This window comes from Phyllostomus discolor, chromosome 9 (assembly GCF_004126475.2).
Source record: "Phyllostomus discolor isolate MPI-MPIP mPhyDis1 chromosome 9, mPhyDis1.pri.v3, whole genome shotgun sequence".
Taxonomy (NCBI): Eukaryota; Metazoa; Chordata; class Mammalia; order Chiroptera; family Phyllostomidae; genus Phyllostomus; species Phyllostomus discolor.
The window spans coordinates 93,524,778-93,552,712 of NC_040911.2; the positions used below are offsets into that span (position 1 = coordinate 93,524,778).

The 27,935-nt window shown below is 47.3% G+C and overlaps 1 protein-coding gene across 1 annotated transcript; it reads left to right on the forward strand.

The window, feature by feature from the left end:
* The first annotated feature begins 230 nt into the window (after positions 1 to 230).
* IFT52 (intraflagellar transport 52) lies at positions 231 to 27,743 on the forward strand. Its single transcript, XM_028524311.2, has 14 exons — positions 231 to 468; positions 2,811 to 2,935; positions 3,818 to 3,905; positions 6,680 to 6,809; positions 7,060 to 7,135; positions 8,218 to 8,289; positions 12,595 to 12,721; positions 15,717 to 15,803; positions 16,850 to 16,918; positions 19,493 to 19,647; positions 22,040 to 22,127; positions 23,145 to 23,253; positions 25,691 to 25,836; positions 27,458 to 27,743. Exons 1-14 carry the CDS (start codon positions 448 to 450, stop codon positions 27,503 to 27,505), a joined length of 1,341 nt encoding a protein of 446 aa, XP_028380112.1. The 5' UTR covers positions 231 to 447; the 3' UTR covers positions 27,506 to 27,743.
* The last annotated feature ends 192 nt before the right edge of the window (positions 27,744 to 27,935 follow it).

The window sequence follows — 27,935 nt, forward strand, 5'->3', positions numbered from 1 at the left end:
ACTGCAAAGCTCCGCCCCTTGCCTCTTTGCGCCTGCGCTCTTGGGGTCGGGACTGGGGCGTTCAACAACCCCTCTACCAGCGGCGCAAGCCTTCACCCTCGGGGTCTAGCGAAGTTTAGGCCCTTGGGACCTACCATTTTTATTAGTATTTATAATACTTTATATTAAAGACACAACTAAATCAGTTCATATTTGGCATAAATTCACGTTCTGTTTGGATTTAGCCCTCCTCCAAAATAATGGTACAGTCCCATGTTAGCTCCGCCCCCTACCACCACCATCCCGGCGCTCGAGGCTCATTGGCGCCTTCCGCTCTTTCGTCATCAGGTGGCTCCGGCGGTACAACCACTCCCGAGTTCACGCCTTTCGAGTACGCCCCTGGGCCTCCGCGGTTGCTAAGCGGCCTTGGATACCAGGCTGCGGGATGCTGGGCGGCGTCAGGTGAAGATGGTGGTTACTGGACCTCAGGTAAGAAGAGCTGCAAGTGTGAGGGGCTGGCCGGGGCGCTAGGGCCGCCTGGCGCTGGCGAGGATCTCGCTGGACTGACCTAGGATCCTTTGGGCCGGTCTTCGGAAAATAGAGATCGTCTTGGGTAAACTGGACACGGATATAGGCCTGAATCCAGATCCTGGACTGGGTTCGAGTCTCCTTCGCCTCCTGCTATGCGGATTTTCAGTGGTCCTGCTGGGTGTGAAAGAGCATTGGACAAAGACTTGTAACATCTTATTCTCATACCCTTTTCCTAGAGATACTACCCTTTGGAATCTGTTCTAGGGTAAAAATAATGGCAAAAGCAGGAATATGTAAACTCCACTTGTATCTGTGAAGACACAGAATTGAAGATGGCCATGAAGGCAGTGGTTCTGTTGATTATGACATAACCATGCGACAGATTTTGAAGACTTTTCCTTAGGGAACTGGAGAAAGCAGAATACAATATTGTATATGCACACTGAAAACACGCACAGGGATGAGGTGAAACATGGAAAGATAGCTGTGGTGGGTTCATGGGGGCATTTTTTTGGTAACCTGACAAAATGATTTTAAAGCTAAACTGCAAAAATCAATATATGAGACTAGCTAAGAATGTCTAAAAATTAAGAGTAATAAGGGGGATTAGCTCTTCAGTATCAGGAATTATGTTGTAAAGTGATAATAATGAAAATAGTATGGAACTGAGCAGAAATTACAGTCGGATAGAACATGTCATATTCAGAATGAAATTCAGATGTTTGTAGGTGATGTTGTAAAGCAGCATTGAAAAGTTGGATTGGTGTCAGACAGCTTTCTTATAAAAAAACAATAAATTCATTTTGAGCACCAACATAAATTCCAAATGGACCAAAATTAAAAAAAAATGACAAAAATACAGGAGGATTATGTGCTATTCAAGTAGTTGAAGGTTAATTAGCAGTATAACTAAGTAGTAATGCTGCCAGTCCCCTTCAGACAAATAGTAAAGAATTTTTAAAAAATACAGGAGGAAAGCATCATTGGGTGTATTTATAACCTTAGCATGGCAAAAATTCTTCAAAATACATCATGCAATCCAGAAGCCCAAAAGGAAAAGATTAAAACTTTTGATTCTATAAAATTAAAACCTTCTATATGACCTGCAAAATTTCACCAAACCAAACCAAAAAAGCTCCCGTAAGCTATATCTAATGACAAATAAATTTGTGAAAGTATTTGTTGAATGATGGGTTTGAAAAATATTAAACCCAACAGAAAAGTAAGGAGAGGGCATGAACAAGAAAATCAGAAGAAATACAAGTGGCCAGTATACATAATGAAAGATGGCCATCACACTGTTTGAAAGTGCTACCTAAATAATAATGGGGGGTGCCTATCTTATTAAAAGAGATGAAAGTGATTAGAAACAGGATTGTATTAGTATGAGTGGAAGTGAAAATTACAATTGTTTGGAGGGCAATATGGAAATAATTTAGTCATTCAACAGATAGGAATTTATTCTGCAAATGTGGAAAGTACACAAAAACATTCTCAGCCCTGGCTGGTGTAGCTCAGTGGATTGAGCGCAGGCTGCGCATACCAAAGGGTTGCTGGTTCAATTCCCAGTCAGGACACATGCCTGGGTTGCAGGCCAGGTCCCCAGTGGGGGTCATGTGAGAGGCAACCACACATTGATGTTTCTCTCCCTCTCTTTATCCCTTCCTTACCCTGTTTTGAAAAAATAAATAAATAAAACCTTTTTTTAAAAAAGTCATGCTCAAGGATGGTTGATATTTGCAGCATTGTTTTACTAGGAAAATTTTTTGAAAAAAAAGATGTCAATCTGTATATAACTAGCTAAATTAATAACGGTACATCCATAAAATGGAATACCGTGCAGCAATTTTAAAATAACAACACCTATGTACCAACACGGAAAGATGTGAAAGATACAGGGTTAGGTGAAAAAAGTGTATTGGAAATTACTGCATATGATATGATCCTATCTTGTAAATAAATCTACTAGTTAATGTATATATAAAAAGAATCTAGAAGACTACACGTCCCAGTTAACAGTAGTGAGCAGTGAGGAGAGGTCATGGTCTCCCTCAGGGGCAGGGTGATGGCGTGGCAGGGCTGTGGGACTAGGCTGGTCACCAGCGTTGGCCTTAGGTTTCTGCAGCTGTGATTATGCCTTGCACTCTCAACCTGTGAGAACTGGAGAGGTTTCATAGCGAGGTTGCAGCTTTACACCCTTTCTCATCAAATTAGAAGAAGTAGACTATTTTGTTCCTTTTGGGGTGTTTCGGAATATTTTTTATTGTTTGTCTTTTTATGATGCCTTCTTTTTTCCATAGGTAACCATGGAGAAAGAGGTTCGGAGCACCATTCTTTTCAATGCATACAAAAAGGAAGTCTTTACCACCACCAGTGGCTATAAATCCATGCAGAAGAGACTTCGGAGCAACTGGAAAATTCAGAGGTGACCTTGTGAATTGTTTTCCCTTCCAGACAATAGCCTGCCCATTAGACTGAAAGTCTTTACTCTCTTATGTGAGACAGATTGTTTAGGTGGGAGGAGCTCAATACAAAGATGATTCAGAAGTAAATACATTATTAAAGCATCTCTTTTGAAAACTGTCAATTAGCATATTATTAAGTTGTCCCCAAAGTCACAAATAAAAAGTTATTCTAATTATACATATACAACTTTTTAAGAGGTTAGAGGCTTTTTCCATATTTCAACTTAGGTTGATAGTATACTTTTAGAGAAAGGAAAAATGAGAATATTTCTCTGTTTTTGTAGATGTGTAGTTTTTCTTAGTGGGGGAGGATATGTAATCATGCAAGTTAGCAGTAGAGCTGATTGCATTAGTAGTCGGAGGAGTCTTTATGCTCTAGCACAGTTTAATTTGGCTTATTAAGGAAGGATTTGTGGCGTAGCTCAGTGGATTGAGCGCGGGCTGGGAACCAAAGTGTCCCAGGTTCGATTCCCAGCCAGGGTACATTCCTGGGTTGCAGGCCATAACCCCCAGCAACCGCACATTGATGTTTCTCTCCCTCTCTCCCTCTCTTCCCCTCTCTAAAAATAAATAAACAAAATCTTTTTTTTAAAAGAATGCTCTCAAAAATAAAATAAAAACTTTCAAAAAAAAAAAAAAAAAAAAAGGAAGGATTTGAGCGGAGGCCAGCAACTCGGGTGCAAGCCCATAGAGGGGATTCTCACTTTGGGAGAGGGGCTCGACTGGGTACCTCTGAATACTCTCATCTCTGGGCCTCTTTTCCCATTCAGCCTAGAGACTAATATGGCTCATAAATGGTTTAATTATGGATCTAACCTTTGCTTTTAAAATCATATTTGTAGCTTAAAAGATGAAATCACATCTGAGAAGTTAATTGGGGTGAAACTGTGGATTACATCTGGGCCGAGAGAAAAATTCACTGCAGCTGAGGTAAGGAACATCCACAAAGAACTATAACGAGATGGTTAAGAGCATGGGCTCTGAAGTCCTGGGCTTAAGCTCATGACTTCATCTCTCTCTCAGTCGTTGAATTGTTGAGACGATTAAATGAGATAATGCATGTAAAGTGCTGGCCCTGTACTGCAGGCAAATTCAATATCAGCTGCACTTCTTTGCCATGTTTTTGCTTTGAAAATAGGAAAATCCATTTTAAATTAAACCATTTTTTACTTTATTGCATGGAATAGACAAAGAATTAGAAATGCAAAACCCAGAACACGAATAACAAGTGTGGGCAAAGCTGTAAAGAAACTGGAACCCTCGGGCACTGGTGGCGAAGACAAAACAGTGCACCTCGGGCGGCGTGGTGGTTCCTCAATGTTAAAAATGGAATTACATGAGCCAGCCATCCCACTTCTGATATACGTATATCCACAAGAATTGAAAGCAGGCTCTCAAAGAGTTAGTTATTTGTACATCCATATTTGCATTATTCACAATAGCCAAAAGGTGGAAGTGACCCAAGTGCCTACCAACAGATGAATGGATAAGCAAAATGTGGCGTGTACGAGGTCTGTCCAGAAAGTGTCCAGCCAAGTAGCATGAAAAATAGAAACATTTATTGAAGAAGATACAAGGTACAAGAAACATTACACATAGGACAGTGATTCCTCGATCCGTGGCACCGTGGGACCACACAGTTCTCCCAGTCGCCATCAGCTGCCCCGTTGTATTTTCCTGAATCTCATCAATGGTTTGAAATCTCTTTCCTTTCGAAGGTGCTTTTACTTTTGGGAAAATCCAGAAGTCACAGGGCACAGAATCTGGACTGTGGCGGGGCTAAGTCACCTGGGTGATTTGATGTTTTACCAAAAAACTGGACAAGATATGATGCATGAGTTGGTGCATTGTTGTGATGAAACTGCCAGCCACCAGTTGCCCATAGCTGCGGCCTTCTGAATCATTTGAGTAGTTTCCACAGAGCAGTGTTCAAGCTTAACACAAAATCCGATGCAGAGTTGTTGCTCTGCTCAGTCGTTTTGAATGGGACGGCTACACAGTACACATGCTCACTCACTGGTGACTACTGCCCCCACCAACTAGTACAGTGAAGTCGTCATTGTTCATGCCTGTGCATTCCAGTCCACTCTCCTTGGCTGCCAGGTTACATCGATGCCGTGCAAACTGTTCTCATTATATTAACAATGGCTGGACTTTTTTAGGATAGACTTTATATATACAATGATTTATATAGTCTTATTCAGTCTTAAAAAAGAAGGCAATTTTGATATATGCTGCAAAGTGAATGAATATTGAGGACAGTATGCTAAGTGAATAAGCCAGTCGCAAAAAGACACAGTATGATTCCATTTATATGATGTACCTAGGGTAGTCACATTCATAAAGAGAAAGTTAGAATGGTAGTTGCTGGGGGTTGGGGGGATGGGAGAGGGAAATGTGGAATTGTTTAATTGTAGAGTTTTAGTTTTACAAGATGAAGAATTCTGTAGGTTGGTTGCACAATAGTGTAAATATACTTAATACCACGGAACTGTACACTTAAAGTGGTTAAGATGCTAAATCTTGTGTTATGTGTATTTTACCGTAGTTAAAAAAACATAAAACCCAGAACACAGGAAGAGTCCACAGAGAGTTGGAGAAGTGCCTTGGTACCCAGAGAGGTTGTGGGGAATAGGGGGCTGAAGGCAGAGCGAGGCCAGTGTGGCCCTTGCACTGAAGCAGTCTAAGGTCTCCTGCTCTTACTTTGCGGGGGGGGGGGGGGGGGGGGAGGCACGGGAGGGGGTCTACAGGGCAGGATTTCTCTGTTGTCCTTTTTTTCTTAACCTGATTACAAGGCCACCTGGTCCCGGAGGGCCGTGGAGAGAGATGTATGGAGGGAGACGTAACTGTTTGTAACTGTTTGACGGGGTGAACTGAGAGCACTGGGAACTACCGTTGGGAATGTGGAGGTGGCCAGCTCCCCTGCCTGGAGAGGCTCTGAGGGACACGTTCACCCAGCGGGTAGTGGCCTGCGGAGGAATACTTGATGACTTGTCGGGCCTCGGCCTAACTGCAGCATAGTTCTCCCCTCGCCCACCTCCCTTCACCCAGGGAAGACAGAGGAGTGACCGGGTCTTTGCCAGGGAACACGCAGCCTCGTGAGAGCGAGAGCGTCTGGGGAGAGGGTCAGAGACCGGTGCCGGGGGGCATTTTTGGTTGTCAGGAGAGCACAGGCGCAGTCGGCATCTGGTAAGTTCAGGACCAGGGATGCTGCTGAATGAAGGAGGCCGGTGAGCTTCCTTTAGCTAAAAGTTTTCCACTCTGATTCGCTCTCTAGTTAGTCAACTTGGAAAATATATATTTCGTGTGATTATTTTGGAGCTTTATGTTTATTGATTGATTGATTTTAGAGAGACAGAAGAAGGGGGAGGAGAGACAGGCAGACATGGATTTGCTGTTCCACCTGGTTATGCGTTCCTTGGTTGGTTCTCGAGGGTGCCCTGGCTGGGGATCAAACCGGCAGCACTGCCGTATCAGGGTGACGTGTTAACCAAGGGAGCTGCCCGGCCAGGGCTGCAGCTTGGTATTTAAAACAAGCTCAGAAGTCCTACGTAGAGAGTACGTTTTATACTACACATGCATTTATATTTATAAGTGTCTTGTAGTTTCAAAATGTTTCTTTTTCAGGTAGTAAAGGTCTTATTCATAGTATGTTGGACAGAAGTCTTTGGGTGTACTCACAGATTGTGTTTTTCCTTCCATAGTTTGAGGTCCTGAAGAAGTACCTGGACGGCGGTGGCGACATCCTGGTGATGCTGGGAGAGGGTGGGGAGTCCAGATTCGACACCAATATTAACTTCCTCCTAGAGGAATATGGAATCATGGTTAATAATGGTAATTATTGTTATTAATTTAATGGAAGCAGTAGTTTCCTATTTGCTGTTCACATTGCAGCCCTGTGGGCCGACTGGGACAGTGGCCAGAGCCTTGGGCTGTGAGGGCCTGTGGGCCGGCGCTCTGGCCTCACTCGTACTCTGGACCTTGTGGGTCCGGGCGGCTTCCGTTCACAGGGCGAGAGGGATGGGACTAGAGTTCAGACTTCCTTTTGATCTAAAATGCATCTTCCTCTGTTTTCCCCTTAAAGATGCTGTGGTTAGAAATGTGTATTACAAGTATTTCCACCCTAAAGAAGCGCTGGTTTCCAATGGAGTGTTGAATAGGTAAGCATGTGGAGAGCAGAATCATCTTTATAAATGACACTCATCTTTCCTCGTGGATCTTCCGTCATCTCTTCTCCCACATTCTTCTTCTCACTAGCCCTTCTTTTCTCTTTCCCTTTCGTTTTATATGCTTTCATTGTGTAATTTACTTTACTGTATTCCTTCTCATCCACCAGTTTATATTCCTCCCATCTTTTGAAACCTCACTCCATTCCCCCTTTTTCAGTTGGAACACATGCACTTACAAGCAATAGCAAACCCTGTTCAAATGGGATTAAACAATAGAGAGACTTTATTGATTCACGTGATGGAAAAGCACAGAAATGGGACATGTTTTGGACAGGGATTAAATGAACATACAGGGTTCCAGTTGCACGTCTCCATAATTCTCTTGGATCCACTCTCCTGGCTGTGCAGGCTGAATAGGTGTAACCGTTCTCAGATTCACCGCCACCTGCCGCACCATCTCGGGAAGGAGAGTGCGTGCCTCAGCCCAGCATTCCTGTCAAAAATGGTCCTGAGACTCCCGACGGGTCACCGTGGCAGAGGGCAGAGCGTGTCCTGATGGCATAGCTGGGTCATTTTCTCCGTCCCTCGTGCCTGGGACGAAGTAGTTTTTCTGAGCCACTGGAGCCTAAAACGTAAATTACGGGTTTTGGGGAAGTGGGAAATGAGTACACGAGGGGACAGCGTCAGGTGCCCTCTGTGAGCTTCTCCCTGCATTAAAAATGACTCATTCCACACTTGAACTTGCCACTTAAACCCAGGTGCTCTGCTGGGTCTGATGATGCAGAGTCTAGAATACTAGACTAGAATTTGGGTTAAATATATGGACCCTTCCCTTAGGTCTCAAGAAACAGGAACTGATCCTTATACTTTAATGTTAACTTTGGCAAGTTTTCCAAAGAGGTGTAGGTGTGTGGTGGGTGTATACCTTTAGTTATTGAGAATTGTATCTTTTAAAAAAAAAGGTATCTTGAACAAGTCTGCAAAGTCCTTGCATCTAGTGTGTGCTACTAATGAGCAGAGTGTGGGACCCCTACATTTTTTGGGTTCACTAGATTTTACTATTTTCCTCCCAGGGAAATGAGCCGAGCTGCAGGGAAGACGGTGCCCGGCGTGGTCGACGAGGAGGGCGGCGGGAACGACGCCCAGTGAGTGTGTCCTCTGCGGCCGCCCGCAGGCGGGGCCTTTGTCCTGGCAGGGGTGGTCTTTGCCACGGCGAAGAGCCTTTGGTTACAGAGTAGTTCTCACGAAAACAATCTGAACGGTTCAAAATACATGATTGTCTAACTGCTATGCTGTACACCCTGAAACTAAGACAAGAAATCTTGAATGGTAAAAAAAAAAGTAGCAGCAGATATTAAAAAATACAGGTTTCTATCAAGCCACACGTTAAAGGAGTTTGAAGAAAATATAAAAAAGAATAGATTTTTTCTGAAGAAAAAGAAAATAGAAGACTTTCCCTGTAAATCCATGCCAAACATAATCAGTCTTAATAGTATGGTATTTAGGTTTCTAGATTCTTTTACATATATAATGACTAGATAGACTTGGATTTATCTCATTTTATCTAACTAACCTGTTATAGAATGAACATTAGGTAATTCTAATATTTTTGTTTAAAGATTTTATTTATTTATTTTTAGAGAGAGGGGAAGGGAAGAAGAAAGAGAGGGACTTGTGAGGGTTGCCTCTCATGCCCCCTACTAGGGACCTGGCCTGCAACCCACGCATGTTCCCTGACTGGGAATTGAACCAGCAACCTTCCAGTTTGCAGGCTGGCGCTCCACTGAGCCACACTAGCCAGGGCAGTATAATATTTTGCTTTAATAATACCATCTAACATTTATCCAGCAATTGCTATGTGACAGGCATTTATTACCTCATTTAATCCTCACAACAGTCCTGTATGGTTATAGACAAAATAAGAGATTAACTAAGCTCACCAAGTGTCAGAATTTAGTGTCAGACCTACCCAGTCTGCTTCAGGGCCTGTACTCTTTAACTTCTGTTCCGTGTTGTTACTATAAACAGTTTCATATTTGTTACTATAAATAAAGCACAAAGTGAACATCTTTGTATGTACAGTTTTTGTGCATTTGTGCTAATACTTCAGTGGTTTAAGTTCTTAGCATTGGCATCTCTGGGTCAAAGGTCTCCCAATGGATGCTTTGCCAAATGTGCTGCCCGGCCAGCCTGCCCTCTGGGCAGTTTGTAGCCCGGATCCGTAGGATCACACTCCTTTTTCTCTTCTCGTGCCAGCGAGGAGTGTTCTAGTGAAAATGGCATCTCTATTCTAACTTGCACTTCTTTGATGACTGGTAAGCGGCGTGGCCTCCAGGGTCTGTTGGCTGATTGTGCTCGGTGAGCTTCCTGTGTACCGCTTACCGCCCGTTTCTCTGCTGATGTCTGTCTTGTTTAGAGGACCTCCATGCACTGCAAGTATTTTTCCCAATTTACATTTTTACTTTGAGGTACTGTACCCCACAAAAGTTGAGTGCTTTTATGTAGTTAAAGCATCTTTCAAAGCTCTAGAACTAAAGTAATTTGGTACTAATGCAGAAGTAGTATAAAAGTAATAAAACAAATTAAAATCAGACCAAAAATATAAATGGAGGGTTGGGATTATTTTATTGCAAAAGTGACATTTCAAATTACTGAGGCATGGATGGCATCATTTTGGCTAACCATTTGGAAAAACATTTCCATTTTCACACCATACCCCAAAATATATTTCAGATGGATTAAAACTTTAAATATTAAAAATGTAAGTAAAAGCACTAAAAGAAAATATAGGTGAATTTTTTTTTATAATCTTAGAGTAGGGTAGATCTTTCTTAGTATGAAACCAAGGAAGGTCATGCAAGGAAAACGTCTAACAACGTATATAATAGAATTAAAATTTTGACATTCAGGGATCACCGTCTAAGTCTTGAGCTTCATGTTAGTTCATCCAGTTCATGTAGGTAACAGAGCCGTAGACTGGGAGTTAGGAGGAGTTGAGACGTTCCTGATTTCACATTGTCCCGGAGAGGGACTGGCCCAGAGCGGGTCTGCCTCAGGCCGGCCTGTAGTGTGCGGGTTGACTTCGTGCAGGAAAGCTTTCACACCAGGAGTCCAGGTGATTCTGAGAGTACGTTTGTTAAGGCTGGGGACGGTGGAGCAAAGGAAGGGCTTAGGGTAGGAGAAGCAACAGGAGAGAGCCCAGGCGGGGCTCTGCTCTGGATTCTGGAAACGTTACAGAAAAGAAGTGAGCCACGCTGGGCCGGGTGAACTCACTGAGAAGTAAAGGTCGCAGGGACTGCAGTGAGCCATGGGGGGCTGCCGTTAGCTCACTAGCGGTGGGGCTGTTGTTAGCCAGAGAAAAGGGGGGCGTCGAGGGCAGGTTCAGGGGTTGAGCCTGGGACGAGCTGTTGCTGCCCAGTGCTCCCCCGGTTGCAAGTGTCATGAGGACCCTTAGAGTCTAGGAGAGAGAAGTAAAGATGCATGCCTGAGATGGGTGTGCTCCAGAGACAGCCAGCCAGGTCTTTGTGTTGAGGGTTTTTACCTGTTTTCTAAAGGCGGGAATTTTAGGGGAGGATCTCAATAGAATATTGATCAGCTTCAGGCTGCTGCACCAAAAGGAGATTAGTTCCCTGGACTTCACCCATCGTTGGGTGTGGTTGGCACAAATGGCGCTGATTGGATTTCTGTTATCTGTCTCCCAGAGCAGGTGATTTAAGCTTTGACCCTCTGGCTGGGGAGGGGAAGTGTAAACCATTTCCTCTTAAATATCCTTGGTTCAGGGAAGATTTGGTTTAGGGCAGATGGGATTTCTTAGGTGGCTGCAAACTGCTTGGACTTTAACTGTCTGTCTCGGTTTCCCTGTTCCGCTTGTCCTGGCTCACTGACCCGTCTCAGTGACTTACTTGCAGGGTGTCCTCGGGCAAAGTAACTCTCGGCTCCTGTTTCTGTACCTGCAGTGGGACCAGTAATAACCGTACAAAGTTGCTGGGCAGCTCTGGTGAGCTGGTACTCGCGACAGTGCCTTGTGGTACAAGGAAGAGCACCTTCCCCGCTGTTGCCATTGCCACTTCCTCGGAAATTGTAGTGCAGGGCAGGTGGCTGGGTTTTGTTTTCTGGGTGACCTGGGAGCAGCACAGCCTCCGGGTGGGCTTGGAGGTGTGGACAGTCAGTCCCGCTCTGTGCTTTCAGATGTCTTGGCTTTGTGGAGTCGCGTATGTTCATGGAGCCCAGTTTCTCATCATGGCCCTTTCTCCTGCTCTCACTCGGCTGTAGCCACACGGCCTGTGTTTCAGGTCCTGAGACGGGCCGAGCTCCTTCTCACCTTCGGGCCTTCACGTGCTCGTACCCTCTCCCAGAATGCTCTTTCCAGACTTTTCCCCCAGCTAATCTTACTCATAAGCAGCGTGTAACAGGAATAGAGGAGACTTGACAGAAAGAATGGGGACAACTAACACTGGAAAGACATAACTCTAAATGTAAGCTAAAGAGAATTTTCTCATGGCCTAAGGGGAAAGGGAAGTTAAACTCTTCACAGGAAACTCCCACACCCCTCCAATCCCCCAAGTTTCTAACTTTGTGCTCTGGTTATTTATTTATTTATTTATTTAGAGGTGAAGGGAGGGAGAAAGAGAGGGAGAGAAGCATCAGAAGCCTCTGGTTTGCGCCTTGACCAGGGACTGAACCCGCAACCTAGCCACGGGCCCTGACGGGGAATCGAATAGGAGACCTTTGGCTTTGCGGGAAGAAGCTCAACCACCTGAGCCAGGGCTATGCTCTTGTTTTAACCTTCCCGTTTTTCTTCGTTCTGAGAGCGCTTCCCTCAAACAACTACCTTTGCAGAGTTCTAGCTTTCTTTCCGTAAAACCCTCGCCTCTCCCACATGGGTTGGCCTTACCCCAGGATCTGCATCCTGCTTTCCCCCCTCCTCCCCATCCTGTTGCATGAGTACTTTGTGCAAGTCAGGCTGATTTATTCACTTAGCACAGGGGAGAGGGGAGGAGGGACGCCACGGCAGGCCAGGGCAGAAGTGTCCAGTGTGGGGTTCATGTAAGCACTCGCCTGGTACCAGGCTCTTGTAATGACAGGCCTTCGTTCTTAGAGACAGCGCCAGGCAAATCGCTGAGGACGAGGGAAACGTTGTACAGGGCAGGCTCACGCGGCGCTCCAGTTCCGTTCTCAGATGAGGCTCCCCCTGCTTCCCCTCCGTAGGGGCTCCTTGAGTTCTGACAGCTACAATTATGGGCACATACGATTATAAATTTACATTCATATTTCTTAAAGCGCATTATTGAACTTGTAGCTAGAGTTATACCACTTTTTGTGTTAACAGACCAAAGCTTTGAGGAAATTTTGTGTTTGATGATGAGTTGCTGAAGAAACACTGAGATTATCTTGAAAATGGTTTTATTCAATGTTTTGAAGAGTTGGAGTGTTTCTTTAATGTCTTGCAGGGCCCTCACCTTTGTGTACCCCTTCGGCGCCACGCTGAGTGTCATGAAACCCGCAGTGGCCGTTCTGTCCACCGGCTCTGTCTGTTTCCCGCTCAACAGACCCATCCTGGCCTTCTATCACTCCAAGGTACGGCCTGTCCCAGGTGGGAGTGGGTGTGTTGTTTTTACTATTGAATAGTAAAATCGCCTTCACCGTTTCTAGAGGGACTCCATGTGTTTCCTCACTGCTCTGCACACCAGTACCGCAAAGCAGTATTTCAGTCATCTACACTTTATGTGTGGGGATAACTGATGGAGTCAGGCCTAAACGTAGTAAATCCAAAGCTTTTTCACTGTAGCATGAGGCGACTCGTACTATAACTCTGAAAATAACTTTTCCTTCTGTCTATGACTGTGGGCTCTCACCAGCCATGTAAGAGAACCTGTTCAGAAAAAGGTCAAGGTAATAGACCACACCAAATAGCACAGGATTGAGGGGAGGGGCGTGAGGGAGGTGGAGGAGGGCGAGGGGGGGATGAATGGTGATGGAAGGAGACTCGACTTGGGTGGTGAGCACACAGTACGGTGTACAGACGATGTCTTGTAGAACTGTACCTGAACCCAGTATAATTTTATTAACCAATATCACTCCAATAAATTCAATGAAAAATACATTTTAAAAAATTGCACAGAACTATGCTGCCGTATTTTAGTTTAGTTTATCCCAGGAGAACATATCAGAAGGCTGCTCGTCCAGTTCTCATTCTGGAAACCCCACAAAACGTGGGAACAGGTGGTCCCAGAGGACACAGCCCTCCTCTTTATGACCCAGCTTTGCCGCTGCCTTTGAATTCCTGTTTTGCGGAATTGACCTTCATCTGTCCACAAGGACACAGAATTCACCAGCTGACCTCTCCGTTTTTCTCCAGAGACCTAGATGTCTCTGGCTCCTCACAATCCTGATGTTCTTTGTGGGACTTAGGTATTGCTGCCTTTCCCTCTCATACTAAGTAGCTCTGACCTCATTTTATTATGAAGTAAATTAAGTGTCTCCGATATGTTTGCAAGATGATGCTTAGACAGAGTTCCTGTAGCTGTTATGGTAGTTATTCTCTCCCAGACAGCTGGAAATCCTCTTGTAAGATTAAAGTGTCATTAAATTGTTACAGAACACAACAAGGGGGGCCTGGGATGATATACTATTATTGAAAGAAGGCCCCGGGCCCGTTATGTCCGCGGCCAGAGGAAAGACGTCTCTCAATGCCAGAGATTGGTGAAAAGGAAAGGAAACGTTTATTTAATGATATACAAACTTAAAGTAGTGACCTAATGTCTTCACCAAAATCCCAAAGTCCCTTAAAACACCCACAAACACACAGTCCTTCCTTCCTTCCCCCTTTGCCCAGTCCAGAGTACCGTATCTCAGGAAAGGAAATAGAAGTCCATGGCTTAGGCAGTCCTCTGGTTCTTCTCAGTTAGTACTCCCTCTCGACTGGGAGACCTCCCTGGGTTCCCGGCACCCTCAGCTGAGTCACCAGGATCTCTGCTAAAACCAGGTGGTGGTTCCCCCTTCTAAAGCTGTGGGGAGGGGCTCCCCACTCTGTCAAGGCCGCGTGCTTCTCCTCCTCTCTCAGGGTTGCGCATGGCTCTCCTTCCTAAAGCAGCATGGTTCTCTCTTCAATGGCCGCCAAGTCTGGGTTTTAAATCCCCGCGGCCAATCTTCCTCTGCAGCCTCATTTCCAACTCCTCCCACACTCGGCTTCACATGCCAGAACTCGTATCCTTCCAGCTTTACAGGGCTGCCATCCTGAGTCTGGGCAGGCGTGGCCCCATGTCCTGGAGCCAGTCCTCTCTGAGCTCCCACGCAGGCGCTGTAACTCAGGGGACCCCCCCCCCCCCAGTTACATCTGGGTGGGGAAGTTACTTCCATTCCCCTGGCTTAGACCTGATCACAGCTACTTAACATATCTATGCAACCAGTCAAAGGTTATAGATATGCCAAACGACCACACCAGAGCTTAGCTGCAAGGCTGTTGCTATGCTAAACAGCTCTCAATGGCCCTGCTCCATTTGTCCCTTCCCCCAACCCACACCCTGGGTGGGGGGGATGGAGACATCCCAAAATCTCCTGGACACCTTAAGTTCTGGACCCCATTTCAAATGCCTATTTGGGGCCCCCCTCTTGGCTGCACCCTGTAACAAAATGATTGAAGAATTGCTTTACATACAGTATCAGTTTATAGGCACAACACTAATGAAACACTATTTTAAGGAACTTTTGGTGGTTGAACTATAATTATTTGATTTCTTAACTGCGCACAAAGATTTGACCTGGCTTAGTCAGTGGGCTTTTATGGAGCAGAGACTAGGCACAAAATTTTGTGCTAAGTTTGGCACTTCTTCTAGAACCCGGGGGCTGTCGTCTGCCCGCTGCCCGGCCACTGGGGCCCGCGTTCCCCTCCTCACAGGCTTTCTGTTCTGCCTCATAAACCCGACCAATGCTGTTTTCCGTCGTTTTTGTCATATTAGCAATCTAATAGGCAAAAACACTTTGATTTGTTTAAAATTCTAATACAGAAGTATTTTTTATTAACTCTTATTTGTGAATTTTACACACTTGTGACCAAATACTGTTTTGGGACTTGAAAATGTTTTCAATTCTCTTTGGATTTATCTTTTTTTTTTTTCCTTTGAGGAAAATCCTTTGAGGTTACGATCTTCGTTTTTGAAATAGTGATGGGGAAGTACCGTAGAGCCAACCCACAGTGTCTTTTGTTCAAATCAAACAGAACGCAGCCGTGTCTGACGAGAGAGGCAGGTGCCCCTCACGTATCTGTCAGGGCAAAGCGGACGCACAGTCCTCAGCTCACCGGAGCTTGGCACCTGTGTCGGCAGCCAGAGCTGTCTCATGCCTGGGGCACATACAATTAAAAAATAATAGAATAGAATAGAATAGAATAGAATTAGAAGCAGATTGGAATGTGGTTATTGCATAGTCGATATTTCTAGACCTAAAATCCTGATGAGAACTGGCACTTACTTGCATTGCTACTTACGGAAATCTTACGATAAGTGTTTGGAAACTCGGATGCACGCCGTGCGTTTTGGGGTCGGGGTATCTGACACTGCTTTGTCACCTGCAGAACCAAGGCGGGAAGCTGGCAGTGCTCGGCTCATGCCACATGTTTAGTGACCAGTACTTGGACAAAGAAGAAAACAGCAAAATCATGGTAAGCTTTTCTCCTTCATCACATCTGTGTATAACGTGTTACGTATGATCTTCACGTCATTAAAGACATACTGCCCGATTCATCTGTTACTGACAGCCAGCTGTTCAGAGCCCATCAAGCGCCACGCACTAAGAGTGCAGGGTTGAGTCAGGCATAGTCTCTGCTCTGAGACTATATAACACAGTGAGAGAGAGCACGAGAGACCGAGAAGTACAGTAAATCCAGAAGAGCGTGCCAGGCATCTCTAAGCCCGCCTACTTGGCACGGGAGCTGACCCTGGGGAAGTGGTGAGGGACGAGCCCGGTCAGGGTCTCGTGGTTCAAGTTCCGGAGTTTGAACTTTGTGCAGAAAGCCTTGGAGAGCCCTTGTAGGGTGTTGAGTAGCCTTGGGCAGAGTCAGATCTGCGTTTTAGAAAGAGCCCCTTGTGAGGCGTACGGAGAGTGGAAAGGAGGAGGCAGCCTAGGGCCAGTTCGGTGGAGGCTGGTGCTGTCAGCTAGGCAAGAAGGGCGAGGACCTGAATGAGGGGAGGGGCTGGAGGTATTTAGGAGGGGTTATGGTAGGGCTGGTCACTGGTTGATATGGGAGAGAGGTACAGGCATGGCAGTTCCTTGGCAGAGTGGTGTGAAGGACGACAGACCGAGTGTGCCAAAGCTGCATGTTGATGGGATTCCACTGAGCACTGGCCTGTGATGCAAGGGGTCGCTGGTTTGATTCCCAATCAGGGCACATGCCTGGGTTGTGAGCCAGGTCCCCAGTAGAGGGCGTGCAAGAGGCAACCACACATTGATGTATCTCTCCTTCCTTTCCCTTCTAAAAATACATTAATAAAATCTTTAAGAAAATTATAAATTTCCTATAATAAAAGTGATATTATAGTGAGGAAAACTTAAGTTTTTATATGATTTCTTAAATCATGTAAGAGGAAGGTGGCTACCCTCATTTAAATCACTGGTTCACTTTTTCTTTATTGATATAATTCTCTATTCCTGCTTTCAGCTTTCTCCAGTAACCAAATGTTTAATCCCAGTTTATTTTTTAAAATCCAGGACGTTGTTTTCCAGTGGCTTACGACAGAAGACATTCACCTAAACCAGATCGATGCGGAGGACCCAGAGGTAGGAGCTTGTGAATCCTTAAAAGAACACTTTTAAATGAAACCGGGCTCACCTTCTCAACACCACTTCTGACAGTTTCAAGGGAATAAATACTTCTTACTTTGTTAGATAGAGGGCAAGGCGTTATGCTTTTTGGAGAGATGAAAGCTATGTTATAAAAAAATAGTAAATCAATAAACTCCATAATTTATTATAGAACTTATCGGCGTGGGAACCTGTCTATATGTATATAGACCCTGGCCCAAACTTTCAAGATCAAAATATGTAGGGAAGTACTTCTTTCAGAAATATTCCTCCTGAACAGTGATGGAAGCCCCCAAAATAAAAGAATTGGGGTGCAGCCGGGAATTCGCTTTTCCGATCTCACAGGACCCAGCTCTGATCTTTGGCAGCTGCCAACCCTAGTTAGAGTGTCGTGGGCCGGGGGACGCAGCTCTGGGACGCTGCCTCTGCCCCTGTGCTGGGCGGCCGCCTTGCCCCTGCCAGGTGTCCGTCATTCCTGTGTTCTAGCTGAGGAGACGGGAGTAAGTGGGCTCTGAAAGGTCCTGCTCACGTGAGTACCGGGCCGAGCCGTGTTGATGCCACGTCAGCCTGGCTCTGGAGCCTGTGCCTTCTCTCTGTTGCCCACACGTGACCCTGGACTGGTTCAGAGGGGACATGTTGTCGGGAAGCCAGAGGAGTCCAGTGTGGTTCAGCCTTGCTGTAAAGCTGCACAGGCTATGGTGTGTCCCGGGTGCAAGTCCTGGTGAGACAAGGGCTTTGTGTTGTAGGGCTTCGGCGAGAGAAACCTGGGTCTGGTAGCATTGCAAAATAAGCAATTCTGAAAACTTGAACTTCCTGGGATTTCAGATCTAATCTTGTTACATCCAAATGGGTCTCAAACCCAGACAATACAGTTCAGTTTCAAACGATGTGTAAGAAAATCAAATGGTAGCTCAGCGAAAAGTTGAAAGAATTTACGTAACCAGTTTTAACCTGGAAATCTGCTGGGGCATCGTGAAAGCCAGCGGTCTGAGGAGCGCTCCCGTGTTTCCGGCTGCGCACGTGAGGCCGTGATGGTGTTCCGAGCCGGGGCCTGTGGTGGGGCCTCTGCGCAGAGATGAGGGTCGGCCTCCGGGCCTGTGGGCAGGCGGGCTGCCCAGTGCCGATCCCCACGCTGCGTCCTGGCACGGTCCCCGCCCTTGATATCCCTCTCACTGTCACCCCACTGTCACCGAGGCGGTCGAAGGCTCTCAGACAGCCACCTGGGGCAGGGAAGAGCCTCGACGTGTGTGCTCCTCCCTCGCTTCTTGTCTACACAAAGTTTGAGGAGTGGGGGCGTTTCTGGCCCTTGGGGTAGGTGGAGAAGGGGAGCCTGTCGGCCTTTCCAGAATGCTCCGGCATGTCTCCTCCAGTGTGGGCGCTGGAACGTGGGGGACAGTCTGTTGTAGGCGACCTTAGAGGGCCTGCTTTCCAACCGTGACCGAGTTGGCCTGCTCGAATCAAGGCCAGCTGCAGCTCAAAGGGCAGTCAGGAAGAGTTCTTGTTGCCAGCGTGCATTTATTTCCGTTTAAATTAATTTTTGGATCTGTAACGCGATCACATAGTTTGGAATTCAAAAGCATCTACACTAAATAGTCTTCCTTCTCTCCTTCCCCGGCCACTCTGCCCCCCTCCCCAGTGACAGCAGTCCTAGCAGTTTCTGGTATGTGTAGATACATTGTCCAGTGCCGGACTTTTAAAAATTACCCATGTGTCTTAGAGATGTTCCCTATTTTATACATAGAGAGTTTTTTTTGTTGTTTTTTAAGACCATGTTTTCCCTTGTTTGTGCTGTAGTATATTGAGGCAGTCTGCAACCGCTGGGCGTTTAGGTCTCCCTGCTCTTACTGTTCCCCACGCACGGCAGCGCCATCATGGAGCGCTCTCCGCGGTGCTGGGTGCACGTCCTTGGCTGCGTGAGAGGGGCTGGGGTCTAGTGTCCGAGTGGGGGTTGTCGGTGCCAGGCCACCGGGTTCACACGCGTGGCAGGAGAGGAAGCAGAGTGTGTGGCCCAGCTGCGGGGGGGGGGGGGGGGGGGGCTGTTGTAGTGGAAGCTTGTGGACTTCCTTTTATGTATGGTTGCCTCTGTTTTCTCACTGAAGTAGAAAATAAGATCATTGGCTAAAATTACAGAAAGAAGAACCACTTTAGATGGTTAAAGTGACAAAAGGGAAGAAAATATAGGAGAATGGGAAAGGGATTGGACTGGGGGAATACTGTTGATTGCTGAGTGCTCAAGGTCGCGATCGTGAAGTTAAACGCCGACCAGCCAGCACCGGGGCGGTGCGCCTCTCCGGCCGTGTTCCCTGGGGTGACTGCCAGCATGAGTAATTGGGGGGTGGATTCAGCCAGCGCTGGGGCTGGGCCAAGGGACTTCCGTTTCTCTTTCCACGTAAAGTGGCTTAGTCAAGCTTTAGTTGTCAGTGATCATGAGTAGTGAACTCTCTTGGCAAGAGAATACAAATACTGCAGACGTAGACCTGAGACACTGGTGAGGTGACAGATGGAGTTCCTGTTTCCAGCTTGCTGAACAGGACCTCTTGTGGCTTTCAGATCTCCGACTACATGATGCTGCCCGACACAGCCACCCTGTCGGAGCGGCTCCGGGTGTGTCTCCAGGAGGGCGATGAGAACCCACGGGACTTCACCACCCTCTTCGACCTGTCCATCTACCAGCTGGACATCACCTCCCTCACCAAGGTCATCAAGTCAGTACCCGTGGCGCTCTGCGCTGCACTGCTCTCTGCTCTGAGTGTTGGGTTTGGAAACGTGAGCATGGGTACGGGGCTGCGGGTCACGGCGAGTGTGGTGCGCAGTACGTGCTCTCAGCTCCGTGAGGAGGTCGGCAGAGAGAGCTGGGGTTCCGGGGGGCGGGCACTGGTGCGGGGGGAATGGCCTCCATGCTGTCAGCCCTCACCGTGTTTCAGGTGCCGTGGCAGGCACTGAGGGGGAGCAGCTTGTTCTGGTTGCCTAGGACTTCCGTGCTTTTAGCACAGAGAGCCCCCTCGTCCCCAGCGTCCTCTCGTTAACCCCAGGTGGCTAGTCACCGTCTTCCCTTAATACTGTCAGTAGTCCTGTTTATAGTCCAGTAATACTGTCTGAGTTACCTGTTTCGTTTCCAACTGAGGAAACAGATTTACTTTATTTTATTAGAGAGCTAGGAGGGGTGGGGGAGAGAGAAACATTGGTTGGTTGCATCCCACATGTGCCCTGACTGGGATTCGAACACCCAGCCTTTCAGTGTAGGAGACAATGGTCCAACCAACTGAGCCACACAGCCAGGACAGGAAACAGGGTTAAAGAGGAAGGGTATCTTCCCAAGGTGGGAGCCGGGATTTCAAACCAGGCCTGAATGACTGTCAAGCTGGGGCTCGACCCTGTTTCACTGTCCACTTTGTTGTTTTCCATCCCCAATGACAGGGATAGGGGCTAAGACTTACGACTGTCTTTGGCTGTGCGTGGGATCCACGTCTGGGCAAACCGAAGGCTGAGGGTGCAGCTGTAGGTGATTGTCTAGCTTCCCGCCTCTGTATCGTGTTCTCAGGTCCAGTGAAGACAGAGCCCCTGCTGTGCCGAGCCGGTGCCTGGGGAGAGTGGTTTTCTGGAGGGGACAGACGAAAGCTGTGATACGTAGTTTTTACAGCAATGCTAGATGGGAAATATAAAACTGGAGGCTGTGGGCGTAATGATGAAAGAGAATTTGATTCTGCCTGGGGTGAGCAGGGAAGGCTTTATGAAAGAGGGGCCGTTTTAGGCAGGCGCTGATCTTTTCAACAGACATTTCCTGGGGCCTTGTGTCTGCTGGGCACTGTGCTGGGTGCTGTGCTTTAAGAGGTGGGAGGGATTTTTGAGCGCAGGTGGGGATGTTGGCAGCGAGCATTCTGCAGCGACGTAGCTCGTGTGAGCAAAGCCCCAGGTAGGCGCACGTGCAGGTGTGTCCTGGCAAGCACGTTCATTGCTGATGGCCCTTCGAGCTGCAGTTCAGTTAGCCTTGACTCCTAACAAGGCCAGCTTGGTAAAAGTTGGAAAATGAGTCCTCTGATGTCACCTGCAACACAGTGTCCCACATTGTCTAGCACCAGCACTTGAGGAGAGTGCCACACCTGAGCATGGCTTCAGTACAGTTCAGCACAGTCAACTCTGACCCGGGATGGAAAGCAGGAAACCCTGGCTGGGATGCCTGGGGCTGAGACTCAGCAGCAGGAACCTGTGTGTGTGCGTGCGTGTGTGCACTCACTCATGCAGCTGGTGGGACCTTTAGCATAGAACTGCCCCTAATGACATTGCCTTCGGGGTAGACTGAGTCATACAACTTCTGGTTGGCAGGGATTGGCCAGGTCTGAGTTTTTATTTTGCTTCTTAACCATGGGACCTCAGGAAGTTGCTTCATCTCTGCACCTCTGTTTCATCCTCCACAAGAGACTGCACCCACTTTCCAGGGTTGTTTTGAGGATTAAATGAAATAAACTTCAGTGCCTAGCAGAGAGTTGGACACAGTATGTGGCATTTAGTTGGTGCTCACTCAGTGGAATTACTTCTCTTGCCTCCACGGGATCCCCTGCTCGTGGCAAGGACACATCCCCCCGAGCACCGGGAGCAGTGGAGGAGGTAACAGCAGTGAGACCAGCCGGTCACCAGGCTGCAGTCACAGATGTCTCTCCTTTCTGAAGTCACTTGCACATAGAAGCAGATGCAAACTTTGTTCATACCCGTTGGCATTCGCTTGCTTAGCTTCATTGTGAAAGGCCAGTTGGGTGAGTGTATTGTAATTTGCCTCATTTCTCGAGGAGTTCAGCCAACTCACACAATTCTGAATCAGTGTTCATTGGGTAAAAATAAACAGGCTACTTAGGCGAAGCTTGATAGGAATGTGGAAGGACTTTCCCTTTCAGTTCTCGGTAAAGTCATGCTGTATGATGCAGTAGGGAAGGTTCGTGAAAGGGTGATTATACATCGCGTGTGAGAACACCTCCGTGTGTGTTTTCCTGCAGAAGTGCCGAGCCCCTGGCTAGGTGGAGAGGAGCACAGCGCGCTCAGTCGGATGTCCTTCGCACAGGGTTTCATCCTGATCCCCGCTTTCTTGTCTCGTCACCCACGCAGGGCCTATGAGCAGCTAAACGTGAAACATGAGCCTCTCCAGCTCATCCAACCGCAGTTTGAGACGCCGCTGCCAGCCCTTCAGCCCGCGGTGAGTGGGTGTGCTTGGGGGATCCCGCTGCAGGACCCCACCGTTCGCCCTTCCCTTGCCAGCTGCCCCCCTCCGCCCCCCTCTGTGGTGGACCCTTCCGTGCGCCCTCTGTGCCGCTGCCCACAGAGGTCCTGTCTCTGCCCCTCGTCGGGCACCCGGACCAGAAGTACTAGCCTTCTACAGGGACTTCCCTCCCGTTGGTGTAGTTCCCAACTGAGAAGTCAAGGCCATGGGCCTTTCTGACTTTTAAACATGTTGCATCTTGTGGGGTCGGAGGGCACCGGTGAGAATTCTGGGCGAATGGGAGGAAGAGTGTGTGCTGCGGTTTCCTAGGCAGCCGGCCCTCAGCGCCACGGCACCGTCCCCACAGCCCCCACGGCCCCGGCGAGCTCCTGTGCACGGAGGGCGTTTCCCAGCGTGCCAGCCCAGCGTTCACCCTGCTTCTCTTCACAACTGTCTTATCCCACCACCTTATGGAATATTCAGAGCCATTTGGTTTCCTCTTGGTAGCTTGAAATTGGAAGTATTTACATCGCAGAAAAATCAGGATTATAGATCAGGACTTGTGTTTTGAGAGCTGATCATTAAACATTTATCAGCACACCACTGATTCATACCTGCAAATTTTGGCTCCAAGTTTAGCTCTTTCTACACTAATTTACATCTGCTTCCCTAGTTCCTGTCCCTAAAGAGCTTATGATTAAATACAAAACAAATTGTACGATCAGATGTTCACCACAATATGCCTAACAAGCCGTAAACTCTGTGTCCTTGCACAGTTCGTGGGCGCTGCTGGTACGTCAGCTTGGTCGGGTCGGTGTGTGGTCAGAGCTGGCCCCGCTTGCTTGTTTGCCGTGGGCTGGTGTCCTGCTTGTTGCGGCCTGACCAGCTGGGGCCGGAGGAGGTGCCGGGCCTTCCGGCGGCTGGTCCCAGGGAAGGGCTGAGTTGGCCCCTCACTTCCCTGAGGTCTCGTCGCTTTGGGTACGCTCTCTCGTGACAGACCTTATTTCCTGTTAGGTTTTCCCTCCCAGCTTCAGGGAGTTGCCCCCTCCTCCGCTGGAGCTGTTTGACCTGGATGAGACCTTCTCCTCCGAGAAGGCACGACTTGCTCAGATCACCAATAAGTGTAAGTTCAGTTACCTTTTTGTTTGTCTTCTTTTGTGAGCTTTATTTAATTGTGAACTTCTGAGATTTGCCCTGAGAGAAAATTTAGCATTCATTTAGGGAGACCAAAATATGAACGGGAGTGTAAGGTTACAGTTTTCGTTCGTGGAAGTGATGTCGTTCTGTCTAGACCAGTTAGCTCAGTGAGTCAGGACTTGGTGCTGAGCAGAAGCCGCAGCCTCAGCTGTTGTCCCTGCAGGTCCTGAGTTCTGACCTGTTGCGTGACCCTAGAGTAGATTCTGAACTTGGCTGCCACTGGTGCCAAGCCTAGGTTGCCAGTCAGCGGAGCAGTGCAATGGGAGAGTGGAATCAGGGCCAAAGGACTTACAGAGACTTCAGAGTGGGTTCCTCAGAGGGTCCTAGGAGGAGCCACGCACACCCACCTTGACACGTGGACGAGGAAATAAGGCCCAGGCCACACAGCTGCCTGGTGAGTGGCACCCCTGACTCTCTGTGCAGTGCTCCCCGATACACCCCGCTGCCAGCACAGCAAAGCGGCCTGCACACAGGTGCTGAGAGGCATAAAAGTAACCATTCCGAGGCAGAGACCCCACTCCTGAGACTATAAGGAGATAAAAGAAGGTGTACGGATGACTACTACATTATTTACTCAGAAAATAAAGTACAGTTGGGAATGGCTTTAGTGTTCCCTAGCAGGGGAATGGCAGTAAACTGCGCCACATTCGGTCGACGGGACAACATGCAGTCATTATAGAAGAGGTTTACAAAGGCTGGGGAGTGACACCGATACATTTTAAGGAAGTCCTAAGTGAAGAAAGCAAGATAGAAAACTGCATGACCAGTAGGTCCCAGCTGCATGAACAACACCTGTGTGCCCCAGAGACCAAAGGGAGTGTGCAGAAGTGAAAACTGTTCAGTGCAAAACACCTCTCCTGCCTCTCTGTTCTGCCCAGGCACTGTGGTAGGTGTTGGGTAGTCAGAAATTGGCAAGACCCAGAGGTTAGTCCAGTAGTAATAACGGACCTGGAAGGATCAGATGCTGTTACCCAGCATTTCCAGTTGTAGTGTTTCATCCCACAGAGATCCTTGTAGAAATGCAAAACAAGAAAGATTTAGCTGTAGAGATATTAATTATAGCATTCAAAAAATGGGCAACACTCTAATGGTCCATCAGTACACAGATTGGTTAAAAAATACAAAATAAGCCCTGGCTGGCGTAGCTCAGTAGATTGAGTGCAGGCTGTGAACCAAAGCATCGCAGGTTCGATTCCCGATGGGGCACATGCCTGGGTTGCAGGCCATGGCCCCCAGCAACCACACATTGATGTTTCTCTCTCTCTCTCTCTTTCTCCCTCCCTTCTCTCTCTAAAAATAAATAAATAAAATCTTAAAAAAGAAAAAGAAAAAAAAAGTTGAAAATTGCTGATAAAAAATAAAAAACAAAATAAAGTAGGATATTATACATCTGTCAAATGAAAGATGTACAGCATAAGCTTTGACACGGAATGTCCATGTGACACGGTTAAATGATGAAGGCAACTGACAGAACTATCTTCATCTGATCCCGCTGCTTACACATATGTAAATACGTAGGCATAATGTGGCAGTAATTATCCTACCTAGTATTGGTGGGGATAGAGTTAGTGGGAGGAATTTTTGTGGCTGTGTATTTGAATATTTTAATAAAAAACACGTTTCTGTCATAACATTTAAAGAGGTGAACTCACCCCGGCTGGTGCGGCTCAGCAGCTACAGTGCCGTCCGGTAGCTGACGGGCTGCGGGTTCATCCCCGGCCCCAGTCTGGGTGCGCCTACCAAGGCAGCGGGTTGATGCCTTTCTCTCCCTCACTCTGTCTCTCTAAAAAAGCAAATGAAAATGTCCTCAGGTGAGGATAAAAAATAAAAAGAGGAAAGGCGAATCAGAGTGGGGAAAAGAAATTCCAGTGTAAGAAGGGAGTAATGGCTGTTTATCTTTGAATATGGGGCTCTTGGGGATGGCTTTTCAGAGAGAGGCTGTTGACGGAATTATGGGTGATTTTTTTCTTCTTTCATTTCCTTGTCTATAATACTGCTGTAATAAATGCTCTTTAAAGTACCCACATGCCCTTCTCATAATGGTCCCTGCTGTATTCGGAGAATGGTGACTTGATTTCTTACTGGTGGTTATTCTTTGGAATGTTGGAACGCTGGATCAGGGAGTAGGAGAGCCAGGGCTAGTCCTGCTTTATTCCAATTGGGAGCGTCACATTTTTGTCCTAATTTATAAAAGCCATGCACCAGAGATCTTTATAGTGTGTCCCGTGGCCACATCACCCCAGGAATGGTGATCGATCTTAAGAGATGCAGGAATCTGATGAGGGGCGCCTACATCACAGCATGTTCCTACTTGGGGACGGGCAGAAGGCGAGGGTTAATCTAACTGGCCCGATTGTGCTTAGGTACTGAAGACGACCTGGAGTTCTACGTCAGGAAGTGTGGTGACATTCTCGGAGTAACCAGTAAACTCCCGAAGGACCAACAAGACGCCAAACATATCCTTGAGCACATCTTCTTCCAAGTGGTGGAGTTCAAGAAGCTGAACCAGGTACGGAGCCCGGGAGGACTCACTGACGTGGGAGCCCTTCGAGCGGCAGCGTCACCCCTAAACTGAGCTTCATGCCGTTCGTTCATTCTTCAAGTATTTGTTAGGTAACCAAGCGAGCCACACAGTCCCTGCACTGATCGAACTCCCGTTCTAGCTGGAGGAGACAGTGAACAGTAACTGTGTAAATAAATCAGTCACATGGGATGCTGGGAGACGAAAAGCACTGTGGTACAAGACGAGCAGAGCAGGGTTAGGGGGTGGGCGTGCTGAATGTGGCGGTAATGAATGGGGTGGCTGGGGAGGCCTCACAGCAGAGCCGGGACTGGAGCCAAGACTTGAAAGTGTTGTAGGGGTTAGCTGGGGGACAAGTGTCCCAGGCAGAGGGAAGACCTGTGCAAAGTCCCTAAGGCTGGGCTTTGCCTGGCATCTGGGCACAGTGACGCCACTGTTGGCCAGAGAGGACTGAGCCAAGGACCGAGCAGTGGGACGTGAGGTCAGCACTTCACGTCCGAATCCGTCTTTCCCTGGACCAAGGACCAGCTGCTTTGAGGCTCTGCTTGGCCTTCATTTTGTTTATACCTTGCCAGGCTTTCTCACAGGAAACACCAAGCACTGTTGTTAATGGGCATTTGTACACTACTGATGAAGGGATAAACTGGTCCTACGTTTCTGGGGATGTTTTTAAAAATAGTATTCAAAAGCTTTAAAAATGTATATACCTTTGACCCAGCAATTCTAACCTCAGAATATTTCTTTCTTAATGATGTAATCTGGGTGTGTACAGATTTACCCTCTGGATTCTCAGTGCAGTAGCACTGTTTTAATAGAGTAAATGAAATCATCAGTAGGGAAGAATAAAATCATCAGTAGGTGAAGTACCTGGGGTGCATCCACAAGGTTACAAATTATTAGAAAGAGTGTTTAAGGATTGTGAAGACATTCGTGGGGTGAGGGGGAGGGTTAAAAACAGAAAGAAAGAGTCCAGTTTTCTTCATAAGTATATTCGGGAATTTAGATGCAGAGGGGAAAGACTAGTTCGAGTCTGAGCCTTCACCGGCAGGGCTGGCACTGCTGCGCACTCATGCTGTACGCCTCATGTGTGCCAGGCACAGTGCTGGGTGTTGGGGCTACGTCAGTGAGCAGGATGCGTGCGGTCCTTGCTGTCTTGGGGCTGTGGGTAATGGGGCAGGTGGGAGTGTGTGGGCATTCACAGTGCTCTGAGGTACATGTGCAGATGGCATCCAGGGGGGAGGTGCTCATGTAATACCTGCTTAGCACTGAAACGTGGGATGGGGGCTCAGGTAGATTCCCAAGAGTACTTATCTTGGTGGCAAGGCAGGGACACACCCCCCAAGGCCAAGGTAAGAAGTGCGGTGGGTCTTTGCATCAACACCTGCAATAGTATTTATTACCTACATCCTGGTGGGTGATGAGCAGTGGTCAAAAGCCCAGTCCTGTTAGTGAAAACTTGACCCCTGAGCTGGATTCGGCCTTAAAGCCAGAGATAACTATGTGTCCCAATTAATGGTTTCAGAATCTCTAATCAAGTCTAAAGCACTGAAGATCACATTTCGGACTTTGCACTGAGATACTAAATTCTGTGTCTTATTCCCTCTTCCAGGAGCATGACATTGATACAAGTGAAACTGCATTCCAGGATAAATTCTGAGGATCCTGCCTCTTGAAGCATTTTCTGCCTCCTGATTTGTCAGCTGTTTTTCGGCTGTTTCTCAACCCCTTTATCAAAGTTGTCTGTCCTTTCTACTAGGAGCTGTGTGAGGTCTATGCATCTTCCGTAGTGCCCAGATAGGTAAAACATTTCTAACTTACAAGATCCTTCTGTAAGATACGTTCCACTTTTTTCTAAATTAAATCTGATTGAATCTGTACTTTTATAATACATGAAATAGTGTTTCACTGAAGTCTTTTCTTTCAACTCTAGTTCTGGATTTGAGTCTCTTTTATCAAAGGCATAAATCACTCTCAAGCTTGTGAATACTGTACAGTTTTTGGACTAGTTCAAAAGGATAAGTCCCTTTGCCCCACTGCACCTAATGAAAAAAATAAAACGGTAGGTGCACATCTCCCTTGCATATCCA